Source organism: Zonotrichia leucophrys, chromosome 4 (assembly GCF_028769735.1).
Source record: "Zonotrichia leucophrys gambelii isolate GWCS_2022_RI chromosome 4, RI_Zleu_2.0, whole genome shotgun sequence".
Classification (NCBI taxonomy): domain Eukaryota; kingdom Metazoa; phylum Chordata; class Aves; order Passeriformes; family Passerellidae; genus Zonotrichia; species Zonotrichia leucophrys.
This window is the reverse complement of record NC_088173.1, coordinates 4836972-4855307: the sequence shown is the minus strand read 5'-3', so window position 1 is coordinate 4855307 and position 18336 is coordinate 4836972. Positions and strand designations below refer to the sequence as shown.

At 44.7% G+C, this 18336-nt stretch overlaps 1 protein-coding gene across 3 annotated transcripts in view; it reads left to right on the top strand.

Annotated features, from left to right (window-relative positions):
• The first annotated feature begins 2262 nt into the window (after window positions 1–2262).
• Window positions 2263–18336, top strand: part of RBM47 (RNA binding motif protein 47) — a 73272-nt gene continuing 57198 nt past the window's right edge. For 2 of the 3 annotated variants that reach the window (XM_064712179.1, XM_064712178.1), the window contains exon 1: window positions 2837–3434. In XM_064712179.1, coding sequence (XP_064568249.1) covers window positions 3406–3434 — 29 coding nt within the window. In that variant the 5' untranslated portion in view covers window positions 2837–3405. Of the gene's footprint in view, window positions 2358–2836; window positions 3435–18336 lie in introns of those variants that run through there. The other variant, XM_064712180.1, reaches the window with a different exon arrangement.

Below are 18336 nucleotides of genomic sequence, written 5' to 3'. Positions count from 1 at the left end.
AGCAATAAATAGTAGAGGTTTTGCACTATTGTTTTGTTGGCAGATGAGAAATGTAAAAATTGCTTTCCTCACCAAAGTCTGGAAGTCCATTAAAAAGTTGTGAGCAGATGTTTCACAATCATCCCTACACCTGCAGGAGTATGCAGAGAGATGTGGTACCCTGCAATCTCCCCTGGGTCCATGGAATGTGTCTCCTCACCCAGGTGGTGAGCAATAAGGAGTATTTTAATTGCTGGATGAGCTGCTGCCAGGGATTAGCTCTAACTAGACACCTCTAGTGCTGTCACACACTTCACCTGCAGCTGAACTGAACTAAGAAGAAATCCAAACTCTTTCCTATCCTTGGTTCTTCCAAGGAAACCTATTTGCATCCTGCACCAGAAAGGCATGAACTGGCTTTCAGAGGTAAGGCCCACAAGAACATGTGCAGTCAGTAGAACAGGCAGAGCTACACCTTTAGCAGCACACCTTAAAATAGTTGACTTTACACAGTGGTGCAACCATGGCTTTTGGTAGTGTACCTGTGTTCTGGACATACTGGGCAATGCACTCACATGTCTTTGCATTTTCTGTACTAGCCATTGCATTACAGAGATGCTCATTTAGAGGTAATCTGTACATGTTGGCAAGGAACTGCTGCCAGTAAAGCCAATTTGCTCCTCTAAATGGAGCAAATGGAGCATAGGTTCTCTCTGCTTGAGATGGATTGCCTGAGAACTTTGTTGGCAAACTTATCAGATGAGGATTCTAAGGGAAAACTTCCCTTTGAGTGAATGGGTCATGATTTTAAAGAGTACTAAAGAATACTTGAGAGGTTTTTGTTCCACTAAACCCCTCATTATTTACTATTCTGGACTATTTTTTCTTGAAGAATTTAACTGCATAATATTTGCTGCTAATGCTGAACTCCCATTTTAATTCAAGTATTTAATGAAAATTTTTCCCGTGATTATTTGCTCATTACTGCAGGTAAGTTCTAAAAGATTTTTAGAAATTTTTTTGTGTTTATTCTTGATGCATTTACTAAAACTGGACTCACATGCTTTTATCAACTTTTGAATTGCAATAGTTTGGAGAGAACACACTGTTAACTTGAACTTTGCAACGTTTGACTGTGAGCTTTACATATTATACCTATAGCAGTTTGGTTGGTTTCTACCTGCAGCAAAACTCTCTTAGGGATTTGCTTAGGTAAAACCTGTGAGATTTTTCTATACTTGAAAAAGAATACAATTAGATTTACAATTGTTTAGGACAAATTGCTTTCAAATAGTATAGGTAATATCACCGAAAAAAGGCAGCGTAGTGGGTACCCAGCTCTGAATAAATCTTTTTAAAAGATTAGAATTTAAAAGAATTAAGAAGAATTCTTAATTTAAAATTGCTAAGAATTAATTAAGAATAAAAATATTTCTTAATTACAGAGAATTATGGAAATCAATTTCTTTCACTATTTTTGAGCTCCAATATTACTTGTTCTTTAAAAATTTAACTTGCAGGACTTCTACTGTTGGGGACTTGAACTAGCCTAGATGAAGATCTTCTGTCTACTCATCAGTTACAGATGTTAATTGGGGTGAGGGTCATGATACTAATCAGTTGCACAAATGACCTACATGTGGAAACAAATAGATGAATAACATTTCCAGGTCACCACCAGAGGTAAATATTGCTCTGTTAAATATTTACATATACAGATGGAACATTGCTTGTTTGTTTTGGGATTTTGGTTGGTTGGTTGATTGGTTGGGCTTTTGCACTCCAGAAAAAACAAAAACAAAAAGCCAACAACAACAACAACAACAACAAAAAACACCACCAAAAACTGCATTTGAACAAAAGTGATTGAAGGGAGAAGAAAAAACATTTTTTTTCCTATTTCATGACAATGCTAGCAGGAATTACTACGTTAAAAAAAAAATCTGCTGCTGTGTGCTTCCTGTTCCAGTTTGTTTAGTCACAAGTCTGAATTAGATCTCTCTGTTGGTTGGTTTCGTTTACTATAAACAGGTCTTGTGCTTTGTTTCAATACATCAAAGCCCTTAGCCAGGCACAGACAGGTAACGTAAAAGGGGGTAAGAAAGTTTACAGTCTTGCTTCATTGTTTCTTTAAGCGTTCCAGACAACGGTCAGAGGGATCACACGGAGTTTAAAAGAAGGCTTGGTTGCTGTTTTTCTGTCTATGTAAACTGGTTTCTCTTTTGTTCCTTTTCTAGAAACCACATGTAACTTTAGGTCAGAAAAGTGTAAAATGTGGCACTTCTCAAACCAGCGATACGGCTGCCCTGGGGTAACTCGATCAGGCAAAGGTGCAGGCTCTTCTCCCTGCTGTGCTGATGCCTGCTGCCGTCCTTCAGGTGAGTACCACAGGTTTATTTTCTTTTGAAATATCCATCCACCTGAAGGAGGCAGATGGCTGAGAAGGGTATTTTTTCACGACTGACACTGCCAAAAAAACCCCAACTCACTGCTTTAGCCCTTTAGAGATAAATGCGAATCACTCCATCCCACAGTATTTTTAGTAAAGCTGCTCTAAAAGTTTGCTTCAAGCCCTTGCATCTCTCAAGGTTTTCTTCTCTGGTTTTGGGGGGTTTGATTTTGCGGGGGGGGGCAGTTTGTTTGTTTTTTGTTGTTATTTTGGTTTTGTTTTTGGCGTTTGGGTTGGGGTCTTTTTGTTTGTTGGGGGAGGGGTTTGCTGTTGGTGTTTTTTGGTTTTTTTTTTGTTTGGTTTGGTTTTTTTTTAATCTGCCCTCTTAAAACAACAGGAATGCTGGCTGGCCCTCAGCCAGCCAGAACTCAGCAAGCAGGGTAAAATTTCAGTTCAGATTTACGGGAAGGTGTTGGGAGTAAAAATCTGGTTTGGTGAGTTTAAGGCAGGGAGTAGTCCGGAGACAACCTTGCTACTGTGAGTGTGGAGAGAAAGAGAGGAGGGGGGGGAGGAGGATAATAAAAACCACCCAGGCTGGAGATTAGAGACCAATTTTTCCCCTGTCCGAGTTTCAGTGCGTGTTGCTGAGCTCCGCAGCCTTATCGAGCTTGCAGGCAGAAAGCCGGGTCTGGGGTGCCGGAGCTGCGCGGTGCCGGCAGAGAGCTCAGCTCAGCGCCCTGGAATGTGCGGCTTAGGGCAGGGGCGAGCAGGGGCTTTGGCTTAGCTGGTACTAATTGCAAGTTTTAGCCCTCAAAAACTCTGGTTAAAAAAAAAAAAAAAAAAAAAAGAAAGAAAAAAAAACCAAAAAAAAAAACCAAACGAGCAAAGAAGCAAAGAGCCAAGAGAGGGGGTTAAGATTGGGAGAGCTGTTGCTCCAAGCAGCAGTGCAAGGAGTTGCTCAACTCTCACTCAGCAGCGCGGTAGGAAGGACAATGCATTAAGGTCGCTACCCCAAAACGCCGCGGCCGCCGCTGCGAATGGTGCTGGGCGCTGAGGTGGGCTCCAGGTAGGTACCGCCGCTGCTCGGTTTGCTCCGCGCTTCCTCCGTCCTTGGCTGCGAACTGGATTGTACTCACTCCTCTCTGATTGGGTTGACAATGTAAGCGACCAGAAGTTCACTCAGAAAATACATTTTAAAGTATTTTTACGGGGGAAAGGCAAATGGAGAGAACCGCAGAGGGTTTCGGTGGAGTTTTGGTGACTCTTTCCAATTGACAGATTTCTGATGATTCTGAAGAAAGATGACAGGGGAGAGGCACAGGCAGGTATTAAAAAAGGACAGATTGAGAAGTGATTTGCAGATCTGAGAGTTTGAATTTAAAATATGTGTTTCTCCAAGTCTAAGATAAAGCACAGCGTGACTTGCCTAATGTCTTTGGAGTCAATTTCGGAAGTAGTGTTTCGTTTCATGGCTGTTTTTTCTTTTTGAGCACTTAAAATGCTGTAATTTGTACAGACCAGAGAGCCGTGGCACAAGTGACAGGGAGGTGACAAGAGGGCTCTGAGTCTGCTGTCTGCCAATCTGTTATAGACATTAGCATAAGAATGGGACCTTATCTGTGAAAAGTTTCTGAAGACCATTTAGAATACATGTATCCATCAGGAGATCAGGCATCTTCTTCACGCTGAGATATGCGTGAGTAGATGAGAAATACTAGGGTTCATGTTAAAAGAAACAGCAGATTTAAAAGTTTTTTTAGAGGAAAGGCTGCGCAGCTCATTTCTTCTCAGGAACTTGAAATAAAACCTTGAGCTAAAGCCAATCTATTCTAATGGTTAAAGATGGGCTGGGACCTTACATGTCGCAAAATCCCTACTAAATTTTATCGGCTCAACTGAGCTGACCTGGCAGAAGGCGGGAGCACCATTAGACGGGGCTGAAATGAGCCGCCCGAGGCTAACGCAAGCTGAGTATCGGTGCCCTGATGTGTCTCCCAGACTGTGCAAACGATAATTTGGACAAGCCTGCAATTACTCTGTCCTGGTGCTGCCGTGGTGCTCGGGGAGCGCTGCGGGGAGCGCTGGGTGCTGCCAGGCCGGGGCAGGGGCCGCCCGCGGTGTTAAGCGGAGCCTGGTATCCCGGTGTACAGCTGGAAACCGGGAGGCAGCTGCGCTCTCCGAGAGGAGGTGGAGATAACGCCAGGAATGGGCCGCTGCTGGTGTCCGGCAGGCTCGAAGCCTACAGACCGCTGTCTGCGAGATAAACCAAGAGACAAACACTCCTCCTGCACATTCAACACTCCTCCTGCACAGTCCTTCTCCCTCCCGCCGCTCCCCTGCATATTCCCGTCCTGAGGGAGGTTGTTCTCCGGGCTCGTTTCAGAGCTGTGCATCCCGAGAGCTGAGGGCGGCTGTTCCCACCTCACCTCGTAGCCCCAGCACCATCTTGTGCTTTTGGGGTCTCATCTCTTCTGAGACACAGGCCTCAGGCCCTCAGTGTTGTTAGGGAAATATTTGGTGCTGACTGGCATTTAAATAGGGTTGCTAATAATTTCTGAGTGTCCCTGCTGCAGCTGAGGATGCAAAATCTTCCTTTGAAGTTTTAGAAAATAAAAGAACGTGCTGCCTTCAATGCAACAGATTTTTTTTTAAAGTTGAAAACATTGTAATAAAAATATTTAATATAGGCAGTGGAGATGGTCGAGCCTTCAGGGAATACTGTTTCTATGTCAGTTTGGTCTGAACCCTGGATCTTGCGTGGCCCTCACCTGGCTGGCTTCAGCAAAGCTATCCCTGGCACTGGGGTCTGCTTTTGCAGCTTCCCACATTTTGGAGTCTTGGCCTCCTCCACATGGCAGAGCCCCTCATTTTGCTACCACTCTATGAAATGCTGCACCCTCGTCTGTGAACGCTGTGGGAGCATCTGACAGCTAGAGAGGACCAGGGGTTACCTGGAGTGGTGTGAGAGTACCTGTTGTGTTACCATGGGGCCCACTGCTCTGCTAGGGTGACAAACTCCAGCAGAGGCGGCACCACATTTTTGGGTGAAACAAAAAGGTGATCTTGGCTTTTTCATTCAAATGGCCCTGATCACTTGTGTGCAGTTTCCTGAACCTGAATATTGCTATGATTTACTGAGAAATTTAGTAGGGGCAAGTATGTGCTCTTTGTGAAGAAACATGGGCAGATCCTGTTCCTGTTTAAAAAAAAAATCAATTATAAATACAAAGGTGAACATAAAGATCAGGTTTGCTTTGTAGCAAGGAAGCAGATCTAACATAAAGAGTATAAAGAGACTATCTCCGTGCTTGTATATGGTATATATAGTTGCCTCTTTTGTCATGAAGTTGAAATCTCCAAATTACTGATGACTTAAACCAACAAATCCTTCCTTATATTGTAGTCACTTTGAAATTTGTTTCATAAGGGGATTTTTAGGTGCAATTTTCAAGTTTGTAAAATGGATCCCGTGAACAGGATATTTTTGTCTGCTCCCTTAGTAAGAGGGAAGGACTCTGACCTTTATCTTTCCAGTATGAGGCCTAAAATAATATTTCTTTCTGCTGTAGTAATTTTTTTTCAATAAAATGCTTCTGGGTACACCTAGCTCTTGCCAAGATCAGGAACATCTCAGTAGCCTTGCTGAGACAATGCAGGCATTGTATAGCTATGGCTGGTAGGGCTTTGGTGACACAGTAAACTCAACAGAGAAAAGCAACATTTTAGTAACTGCAGAGCTGACTACCTGATACTTGAGGGCATTTTTGTCCTTTCCAGGCTTTCATTTGCCCTGATACCAAGTAAGATTTTATATGAAAAGAAGAAAGAGGTTTCTGATATTTTTAAAGTGTATTTTACAAAATATGCTTAGAGTTTGGATATTATCTTTTGCTTAGGTAGGTCATAAAGCTGAGGCTGAGTCAGCACAGATGGGCTTATTTGCCATGAGATGGAAAGAAATTACAAAGGCATGAGAATCCTCAACCAATAACAATGCGACAACAGTAACTTCCATGTGTTTCCAAAGGGAGAACAGCTTAACCAGCCTCTAACAACTGAGAGGCTTTCTCTCTCATTTGCCAATGGGAGAGCCATTGGAAGGTTTACTCTGGAAAAGCAGCACCCCAAGTGATGTAGCTCAGAGTTTGCTTTCATGTTTTGGCCTTTTGAGTACCCAATGGATGGGCTGGAGCTGTGCCATAGAAAAAACTGAGGTACTGCTTCTGCCTTTTTGTCTTTTACCAGAGAAACTCAGCTCCACCGCAAGTCAGGGTGTAGGCTGAGTTTCAGCAAGCTGAGTTCCCAGTAACATTGAAGATGTCATTTATGACTGCTGTGTCACAGAGCTGGGATTCCTGGCCTGGGTGTTTCTGCTGCGGGGAGCCGCTCACGCAGGCGGAGCGGAAGGGCTGCCACTGCCAGTGGGGTTTGTGCACAGCACAGCTGCTGCTGAGAGACAGGGGATGGGATGGGATGGATGCAGGTGGAGCACAAGGAAGTGGTGAGGGGTCAGCTGGGAACAGAGCAGAGCAGCATGCCAGTTGGGCTATCTCAGCAGCAAGGGAGAGATTTTAGAAGGAGTTTAGGAAAGGTGAGCAAAGTTCCTCTGCAACCGTGACCAGTGAGGAATTATGAAGGAAAACAGAAGGGCATATGATGAGAAGCATAAAGTGGGTGTTCATAAGCTACAAAAGACACCTGGTTATACTATTCAGCTCTGCCTGCCTAGGCAAGTATTGGGTGTAAGGACCTTCTATTTTATTTGTTAGAAGACGGAAAGGGGATCAACAGGAGCACAGAAGATGAGTGGCACATTCAAAGCTATGAAAATGGCTCTTGAAATAATATTTGGAAGATAAAACAGTGATCAAGACTGTAGATCAACAGTGGATCAAATTATGAAAGAGCAGAAAGGATTATCACCATTAATGAGCTAATGTGAGGGTGAGACTCCAGGGAAGCATTCAAGTTTTGAGGGCAGAGAGAATAGCCAATGTCCTTGACATGCATGCAGAAAGCATCAAAAGGTCTTAGCTGTACCTTGAAAGAAAGGCTGCCCAGATAAAAATTGTGCCCTGCCTGCAAACAGAGCAGTAATGGTCACTGTGGAAAGGAGAGAAAAGGGACTTTGGGTATTCCTTGAGAGGGGGGCAGTATTAGAGGCTCTGCTTTATCCACATACAGCTGGAAGTGATGGCTGGGCTTTCAGCAGACAGTGTTTCAACCTTTCTAGCAGAAGAGAAACAACCGAGGGGTGTTGGTTGGGCTGGATATTATAGGGAAGAAAATTGAAGAGAATTGAAATGTAGGGAGAATTTTGCAATTTCATTTGGTATAGAGTTAAGGGCTAAAAGCAAAAGAGAGGTCATGAGGGTTGATAGAATGGAAATTGCAAAAAAGCTGAATAGTGGACATAATGGGGGAGGCTAATGGGTGGTGCTGAATGGAACCACTTGTAGTTTAGTGCAGGAATAACCCAGCAGTAGATAGCCTCTGGACAGTGCATGCCAAATAAACAGTCATTTTTAATGAGGAAAAGAAAAGGATCAGGGCAGAAGAGGAACAGAATTGTTAAAATGGATGTAGCACGACAAAGAGGGTGATATGGGTCATCAGCATAAATCAGCAGGAATAAGAAGAGAAAAATGGGGAATCAAAACCCAAGGAGGAAGGTGATGGACTTGGGTGAAGGGGAGGCATTTGCAGGGCTCAGAAGAGAAGGGAAGGGAGAAAATGACAAATGAGCAATCCTTGAAAAGAGGAGGAAGAGGTGGAGGAGGAAGGAGACAGGGGAGGAAAAGGTCAGTTCGCTGTCTGATCCCCTAATGGGATCAGAAAAGCTGAGACAGAGGGGCTTTATTAGGGTTTGAAAGCTCTGTTCAAGATTTCAGGACCCTGTAAGGGTGAAATTATGAAGAGACTGTGGCGAACAGGTCTTTAACACTGGAAGTTGTGCTGGGGTGACAAGCAGAGGGTATGAGGTGTGAGCAGTATGCAGGGCGCAACTGTGGGAGCTCTTGTGGCTGGGGAGGGAGGAAGAGCCGGAGCAGGGAAAAAAGCATGAAAGGCAAGGAGGGAAGATAGAGTCAAACACGATCATGCACGCAGGGACATGTCCTCTAGATGTTTTTGCAACAAAAGAGCACGTTCAACTCACCTCAATTAAATATTAACATTATTACCATGACTTAAGGCCATGTTTCTGGCAGTAAAATTTGTGTTGACTGTATGCTGAAATTTCACCAGAGTTCATACACTACTATCCACATCCTAATGTGAGTGTTAGCGCTCACAGGAAGCAATTCACTGTCATTAGCATTTTCATTAAAGGTAGCACTAATACAGCACCAGAAGCTCACAGGAGCATAGTCACAGTTAAGGCTGCAAGCAGACCTAGACTTAATTGGTGAGTGCATTCAAACTTTTGGGACTGCACTATAGTCTGTGCCTCTTGAAGATGGATTCTGCCTTTAGCTTCTTGGCCTCATGAAGCAGGCAGGAAAAGACACAACTTATCTGACTTACAGAGTGCAGACTTTCAATGAACATGGAGGTGCCTCTGGCTGGGTCAAGGAGATCTGAACGTGCTTGCTGTTGCTGCCATTTGTGGTGTCTTAGTCAGTGTTTACAAAGCAAATGGGATGAGTAGATGCTACTGACAAAGCTGTCTGCTCACCTTGAGCACCCAGGCCAAGGGTGGCTGCAGATGTACCCAGCAGCCTTGCACAACCCCAGGGCCCAGAGCAAGCTTCAACCTGGGCAGGGCTCAAACAGGCCACAGTTGTCCTGCAGAGAAGGAAAAAATGTGATTTTCATAGAGGATAATTGTATTGAGCAACAATAAACAAAAAGGCTTTTACATGCTTCTTCCACATACTGAAGTCCCAAGTTTCAGCTTACCAATGTGAGTCACAGGTCAGACTGTATGTGGGCAGAATAAACCTTCCTGTGCACCACAGGGGTGGCAAGAGGTATCTGGGATGTCAGCACAGTGCCCTGCCTTCCATGGTGTGTGATCCGTGGGAAAAGGGTCTGAGACAGCTCCTGAACACAACTGCGTCTGTGCTGCTCTGCCCCTCTCTGCCGTGCCAACTGGGAGCCCTCCCTGATATTTTAAGGTCTGTTCTCTGACCTGTGATTCACCACAGGTGTTTGCAGGTCCTTGCTGGAGGTGGTGCGAAGGTGTCTTCCCATGGTCACTCTTTAATTCTCTTGGAAAGCTCTGGATTTCTGCAGGGAGTCATCAGCAAGCTTATACTTTTGGTAAGCAGCAAGACTGACTGGTGAACAATTTTATTTTTTACTGTTTGCTAACCTTATGAGTCTAAGTAAGAAAATTCCTGTGCAAATTCCTGCACAAATTCCTGGCCATTCCCATGGCCACCTGCCTCGGGGGAAGGTTATCAGGTACACTGTCTGGTTGATATACAGGGCACTGTATAAATCCTACAGCTGTGAGGAATGTGGGATGAACTGCCAGAAGCCCTGAGTAAATACAGCAAGTGTTGCTAAACCAAAGGCACTGGTGGTCTTGTCTGTTGGCTTTCGCATCAGAATGAGAAAAGCCCAGGGCAAGCATTTTGCTGACAGAAGGGTTTCAGGGCTTATTCCCCCTCCCCTATCTAGAGCCTTATCTGGAGTTTCAACAGTGGCTTTTTGATTCCTGTCATCTCCCAAAGATGGGTTTATGGTGCTGTGCCAGTGGGAAGAGAGGCACCTTTAAAAAAACTCAGGGATTTGAGAGGTGTTAACAGTGATCCTGCTAGTCTCTGGGCTCTGGGGCTGCTGAGAGCAGGTTGTGGTGTCCATCTCATTGGCCTTTACCAAGTAGACTGAAACCTGAGTCAAATCCTGGCATTTCCATCTGTAGATCACTGAGGTTTTGGGTTGTTGGTTTGTTTTAAAAAGGAAAAGATAGTATTTATATTTGTATATTTGTACATATATATAAACAGCATGTGCACTAGAGGTATCAACACAAATCAGTCTCAGTGCTGGATTTCCAACTCCTAAAGCACCGTCAGTTACCATTTTTATCTCTGTGTCAGGGATATGATCTTATGGGATCATTTTGCCCACTGTGTCATATTTTTTCTCTCCCTCTGTATACCAGAAATACACTCTTGAGTGCCACAAGAGACAAGCTGTTAAAGAATATACTACATATATAAAAGAGGTGAAGCATGAAGCATCTCGGCCTCTGTATTTTCCAACAGATACAGCAGGGTGTTTTTTTCCTAAATAAATAAGTTGTGTAAAAACTACAGGTTATCCAAAGGAAGTTTAGGCAAAATTGCTGACAGTGAGGTCTACTTTCCCATGGGCAGTGTGAGAAACTTAATTTTATGGAAAATGCCATCCATCTGTAAGCCTAAAAGGTTAATTTCTCAATAAAGCTTCATACTGGCAATAGTGAAAATCAGTTAAAGACCTCAACTCTCAGTGCATGCTGCCAGTACACAAGACATGGGCCGAACAGGGGGTTTGTAAGCTGGGGTGTAAGTTTGTAGCATCTTCAGGCGTGCACCTTCATGTTTTTCCTACATAGGCAAGTGTATGTTCTCTTTTCTGTTGTACTCCAAAGCAATTGCAAGGGATCCTGCTGCAGTTTGGGAGCTGTAATTGTGTAGTGATTGTGGATACAAGGTTACCTGTGTCCTGTGCCCCAGGAATACCCACAAATGGGTCAGACAAACCCTTTGCAGAGCTGAGGCTGGTGCAAAGAGGATTAGATAAGCTTGCTAGTTGCTGCTGCTATGCAAGTTTCTTTCGGAATTCTGTGTTCAAAGCTGGCTCACTGCTTTCCCATATTCAGAGGTTCACCTTTGCCTTCTGGCACTGGTGCCAGTTTCTGGGTCTCCATGCTCTCTGCATGCTCTGTCTGTGTCAGTCAGTGAGTCTGGCACTGCGGCCAGGGATCCTGGCACAGGATACGCGCTCTGAACTGGCTTGTGTGTGCCCTGGTGCCCCACAGACCACCCACTCTGCATCCTTGCAAACAGCTGGGTGTAGAGGTGTTGGAACCATGGAAAAGCAAAAGGGGTGAACCCCCTTCTGGCCAGCATCAGGAGCTTTGAATGACAGGCAAGGTGGATGAACCAGACCTTCCTTTTCACTGCTTTTCTACATTGTTTAAATGTGGTTTCAGCCACAATACCAAGACACAGAGAGGGCTTAGCTTCTGCCTGAGCTCTGATGAGGGGCACTGCTTTTGTGTCTTCTAAATCAAGCACTGTAACATGAACAGTGCGAGATGAACATAATTTTGTTTGTCCTTCTGTAGATCCAAACCACTTATATCACATTTCCTCTTCATCTAATCTTATCTGTTTTGTGTTGCAATCCTTGCTGTGCTTCCCTATTTCCAAACCAAAGCACAATCTTTCTGAAAAGATATCTCAAAGCTGCTGCCATTTTGAAACGTGGCCTTTTTCAAACAAAGAACATCAGGTGGTATTTGACACATTGGTTCATTAATCCTTACCTGGAAAGGAACTGATGCCAAAATCATTGCATTCTTAAAGCTCCTGCAAATGTCACTCACTATCAAAGGTTTCTTCTGAGTTCACAGGTACTATTGTGCACATACGTGCAACAGGGTGTAGAACAAGCCAGGCAAGAAGCAAAAAGTATACAAATGACTGGTTTTGCAGGAAAAGCACCAGTGTAAAACTTAGGAAACCTGGGTTCGTGTCCCTGCCTTGCCATAGAAAATAACACGCATGAGTCGACAACGGTACAGTCCAGTGGTTTTTTGTGGATATCTGTTTTGTGCTTGCTGGTCTCTGCTGGTATAGCTGAACATCCCACCAGGTTGTGAGGTCTGCTATGGCCAGTCTGTGGGGAACTTCAACAAATCTCAGGGATTTTTCTGTGTTTGGTTTATGCCTTCATTTTGATAGGGTTGGGTCGTTGTGCTGTGCGAGTCCTGTGGAAGGATGAGGGAAGGTGCCAGTCCCAGCTGGGCACTAACCCAAACCTCTGGCAGCCCCTGGGCTCCTGGCCTCAGCTCCTTCAGTCCCACAGCCCTGGGGTGAGCGGGGCTCCATGGAGCACTGCAATGGCACAGGCTGCCAAGGGACGGGAAGGGGGCACTGCCAGCATTTCATGATCCAGCTGTGTCCCCGTGAAGTGAGAGCAAGGTCCTGCTGACAGAGCAGTGAGCAGAACCTGCTGTGGAACTCCAGGGACAGAGGAGAGCCGGCAGTCCCCAGAATGTTGGTGGGACAATCCCAGGTTTCTCTTCAGATGACTGGTTTTGGAAAAGCAGTTTGAAATGTAATGCTAAAGGGCCTGAAGCTTTAGTGTTGATAAGCAGATATAACTGTTGTAGCCCACTCTAGAACTCTGTGGAAAAAAGTGTCCACACAATATAACCTACAGAGATCTGGGGCTGTAACTGCTCCAAGTGCATGACATTTACCATCCAAATGTTTCCATTGTACAAGCAGACGTAAAAGGAAGAAGATAGAGCAACTCTGGTTAATAAGAATGTCCTGCATTTTCTATTAGGAGACCATTTTTATTTGTTCATGATTTTGCAAAGGTTTGCATTGCGTGGCAAGATACCTGAGGCCTGTGAATTGTTCTGCATTTACCTGTATAGAGACCTAAGTGTCACTTAGCCTAAAAGTGTTTGACAATTTCTGAAAATCAAAGCTAGAGAATTTGCTTTTTTTCAAACTTTTGCAACTTCTTCCTAAGGTTTCCTAAGTACTTGACCTCAAGCAGGGAAGTAGCTCTTGTGGAGGGTCAAAGCAGGATGTGAACCTTTGAAAACTGAGTTTCCATGTGTTTACTGGAAACTTCAACTTTTAGCGTCTAAGTCCCCGAACCCACTATTGACACTGCCTGTGCTCTGAGAAAACTTGAGTCAGAGTTCTAGCATGAGCCTGCTGGGCTCTCTGCCCTGTGTTCAAGAGCAGCTATAGGGCATCTAAAGATAAAGCAAAGAAACAGGTGCTGGGCTGTGGGGCTCATGAAGAACAGGTTGAAGCCAGTGTGAAGGGAAGAGGAAGAAGAGAGACAAAGAGGCAGGAGAGAGATGAGCACTGTCTGCCTCGAAAAGCTGATGCAGAGTCAGAAGGCTGATGGAAAAGGGGATTTGACAACTCAGAAATGACTGAGAAGAGGTGGCTGCACAGGGAGGCAGCACATGGGAGCAAGGTCTGACATGGGGGCTGCACTCAGAGCCAGCCAGGCTGGGGTTCCCAGGGCTAGAGACAGTGACAGGAGGAAGATGTGAGAGTTTGAGGCACTGCTATTGGACAAGGGCAGGAGCCGAAGAAAGGGCAAGTCATCCAAGGTGACTGGATAGAGCCAAAGCACTTTGGGATGTGAATTCAAGGATTTTTACCACTCCAACTTTCCCTCAAGAAGCTGTGAGGAGCCCCCCACTCATGCCTCTTCCCTCTTTCTCTGCTGCTGCCCTGCCTTTGTCATTTACTGTTCCTTTGTGAAACAGAAGTCCAAGCAGTAAATATCATGTGGCACCCCTCTGGTGACACATGCATCAGTAGGATGCCTCATGATGGAATTTGGGGTTGGGTTTCTGTTTTCATTTAAAAAAAAACAAAAACAGGGAAGCTTAGGAAACCATGCACAGCTATATCCTGCTCATAAAAATGTGAAGTGCCAGATTTATAGTCTGCAGAATCCTAGTTTGCCTTCTGTTATATATATTATTATAGTATGATCATGGCTTTTTGACATATTCAGTGCTGATGAGGCTTTTTGAAGGAGCCTTGCAATATGCCATCCATAAAAATGAGGGTGGACAATAAACTTTAAATTTTTTTTTTTGCCCTGCTGTTTGGGATGTAAATGGTTCATGCTCTTGAATTCCAAATCTCTGAAGAGAGATTTATTACTCTTTGGCTTTTTAGTAGTGCTCATTACTATAAATTTAAATACTTACAAACAGTAATGAGATAATCTGCATAACAACCATTTGATATTTATTTACTAAAAAATAGGGACACAAGATATAAATGAAGAAGCTTGCCACAGTTTTGATTATACAGTTTGGGATGCTAATGCCAGGCACAGGTGAACTTGCTTAGATAAAGGTCATCTTCACTGAACAGTGTTCCTAAGGCTAAACAAGCTCTAGCTATAGGCTTGTGTCAAGCTAAGAGGTTGTTTTGGATGGTCACAAATACAGGTACACAAATAAGTTGATGTGTTATTTCCATGTTTTCAAAATTGTGCAATCACTTTTTTTTTTCTTTACAGTGGAATTTCATTTAGAAAATATCACCAAATTTAACGATAAAAATAGGGTAAAGAGTTCAGAAATGTAATGTTTGCCTCAAGGCAAAACAAATTGTCCTCTTTTCTTGTCTTATTTGTACTTCAGCTACTAGTATAAGTCAGTCACACTGCTTGCCTCATGACTCTACTTTCCAGAAAATTTAGTTTTGCTTAAGATCCACATTTTCAAAATGCATTTCCCAAACAGTTCCCTTGCAGCTCTAAGTGCTCCTGCAAGCAAATTGCAGTCCAGAAAATGTTCCCATCTGGAAACAAGGAACATGCCACTGGTCACCAGCTGTACAAAGCTTGGTTTAAATGACTTGTCCAGTGACACACAAGATCCATGTGCAGACCAAAGGCAGGAAGCTGTAACCAAGAGCCTCTTTATTTGCCTTAGCTGTGGATTCCCCTTTGCTGCAGTGCGTCAGGTGCTGTCGCCTCTGTTGTCTCTGGCAGAATGTTGGGGACAGCAGCCACTGTTGGTGTCTGAGCCCAGCTTCTCTGCAGGAACAAGGCCACCCTCTCTACTGCATGTCAAGCAAAGGAGGCCCCTGTCTGCCATGAGGGTCCAGAGCAGTGTGAGATCAAATTTGCAGGTTCAAACATGAGGAGCTCCGGGGGAGCAGCACATTGCACCACTCACCCACCCATGCACAGGTCTGCAAGATCCACCCAGACCCAGGCTGGCACCTTCATTTGGTGAAACAAGGAAGTGAGGGCAATGGTACCTGGCCCTTGTCAGGCTGGAGGGTACCCAAGGAAAGCCCTGCAATGCTTTTGTCCCTCCTGGGCTGTAAAGCTGTGTTGGGGTACACCAGAAATAAGTGGCTGGAGTGAGGAGATGCCAGACCCCTGCCACTGCCTAGTCAGAGATGTGTGGGGCCAGGAGGAGAACTCACAAGTAGAGGCATCCTCATCACCAATGGTTGATTAGGTATTGGGCTGGGAAGGGGAGATCCTGGGTTGTCATTTCTGTGCCATGGCCCCTTTCTGTGTTTTATCCCCATCCCTGCAGGTTGTGGTAAAAGAGGGAGGAGTGAACCATGGCTTCTCATGGTGGGAGTCACTCACAGTCTGCATTGTGCTGACTTAGGGGCTGGTTTGAGGATGCAGCGGTCCCACATTGGGACCATGCATCCCTGCTGGTCAGCTGGACATCTGATGAGACTGGCCAAGCAGGACAGGTGGCCAAAACCTTGCAGGGCAAGCCTCTTTTGCTGACAGCATTGCAGCTGAAAAAACAGATGAAAACATAAATGAGGCTGGTGTCCTCTGCATGGTAAGAAAAAATAGGGGGGTAAAGAAGGAAGATATACAGACAGTGAGCAGTGTGCTGAGGACTGGGATATTACCCATGCTAGGTGTACTAGGGTTAGACATTCCCTTGCTTAGGGAATATGTTCAGCATGGCTCTGGCCACCACAGTGCACCTCTTCTAGAGATCTGTTTATTAAAGTGTCCTGTAAAGTGGCAGAAGTCAAATGTAGCAATTCACCCTATGCTGCTGTGGTATTTTACTCTCCATTTCCTGGTGGATGAGAGTTACAAGTGATAGCTGCCTGAAGTTCAGCTGTTTTCAGGAGAGGAGCAGGAGATTGGTCAGAGGCTGAGGTGATGGGACTGTGCACCCAGGGCTGGCCACCACACAGGGCTGTGGTTCTCCTTTGCACTTTGCCTTCAGGCAGCCCAGGGCTGAGGCACAGCTGTACAATGGGGCTGCTTTCCCTCCCATACCAAAAGCAACCGTGACTCAAGAAAGGTGCAGGATCAAAACCTGAATGCATTACATTTCCTAAACAGTGCATATTGGGAAAGCTTTGGTTCTTTTTCAAGCAGAAGTGGACAACTGGGAAACACTTGTTGCACTGGGTGCTGCAGATAGCAGAGGAAAATATCCCTTGATCAACCAGCTTGAAATCCAGGATCAGAAATGAAGCACACAGAGCAATCTCCCTCATTCATAGCAAATGGCCAAAGACAAGGATGAAAACTCCTGCCCCTGGGTGGGCTGCAACACAGCAGATTATGCTACAGCCTTCATTGAGCAAACCTGAGGTGTGAACATGTTTGTGGAAGCTAATGGGAGAATGATTCACAAAGAGAGAAAAGGACCTCCCAAAAAAATAGAAGAGTATGCACCTCAAATAGGGGACAAAGCAATGATACTCCTCTCCTGCTCCATGGTGGTAGCAGCACATTCCCTTTCATGCACCTGTGCTCATGCTTATCTGCACTTTCTCTGTTCTTCTGCAAGGCCACGGGCCCTAAGGAGGACCTGCAATACCTGGAGATTGCTTTATAACACAATAGCAACTTTTGAAAAAATGCAAGACTGACATTATCATTTAATGTCTGTCCATTCCTCTGTTCATTTAATAGAGCAACCACAGAGAATGCAAACCACCCTCTTTTTGTCTCCAAAGCTTTTTTATCAGGTCTGTAGGCTGGCCCAGCTGTGTTGGCCAGATCATATTTAGTTCCTTCTTGTCTGTGTGTCTCACCTCTGCTTTCTCACACTGACAGTGCTAGGGGCCATCCCCGACCACCACACTAGGAAACATTCTCTGTCTACTGGCCAGATTTCACCCGTCTAGGCTGTATGTGAAGTGTGCTGGTACAACAAACAGGGAAAGCACAGCCTGGGTTTTGTGAGAGCCAGGGCAGCTTGCAGTAGTGACCATCAAGCAGGTCACAGCCACCTGGGCAGTCTAAGGCTATAAGGAGAGACTGTGTCTGCACAGGTTATGCCCACTTACTTGAAACTGGTGAAAATCAGCATGTGGCTTTCAGGCTTTCAAAGCTAAATTGCTGTCAAACCCCCTGGAGATAACATGCATTATTACTGTAGTACTGTACTTAAGTGGGGCGAGTTGTTTTTTTTTTCCCTTTGTATTCCCTCTCTATTCAGACTTTGACTTAATATTCCTTCTCTCCCTCTGTTTTGGTTACTTTGTGTCTTAGAGCTTAGAGATTTCCTGCCCATATATTGAAAGTTTTTAATGAAGAATTTCAGCAACACTCAGAGTTACCAGTAAAAGCCCTCTGCAGATTTTGACAGAAGGAGTTATATGAAATTACTTCTAATCTCTTTATCCTTGTCACACCACTCTGCTATGCAGTAATACACCAAAGAATTTCCAGAAAGCAAAGGTTGGCAATTACAATACCTACTCACTTGGTTGAAAAAATAATTAATAAAGGAATTGGGATGTGAATTCAATCTGCTGCTTTGTTAGCTGAGGGACAAAGGAAGGGAGAATTGGAGAAAGAAGACTGGAAAAAGTAAATGTTTTTCCAGTTTAATTTTGTTTTTTTTCTAATAAAAACTTGATGCCAAGCAAGCCATTTCCCTCAGAAGTTTAGATCGTGTTCTGAAAGTTAAAAAATGAAGTGTTTTGGTTGACTTTATCATGGCAGCTATCAATGGCACGTGGCTAATCCCTGTGGCAAAGCAGAGCGCAGAGTGGCAAAGCTGCAGGACAAATAACAGTATGTCCTTGAGTGCACCAGTTCTGTGCCTGACAGGTTTTCATTTTTCGCCCCGTTGCATAACGCTGGCACGCACGCCCCACACGCAGAGTGTGAAACTGGCTGGGCAGGGCTTGGTCCTGCTGCCATTCAAGGCAAGGCCAGAACTGTCCCAGCTTTCAGCAGAGACAAGGTCATGGCATGTGCTGGAGCTGACAGCAGCCCTACGGGGAGGCCAGGCAGCA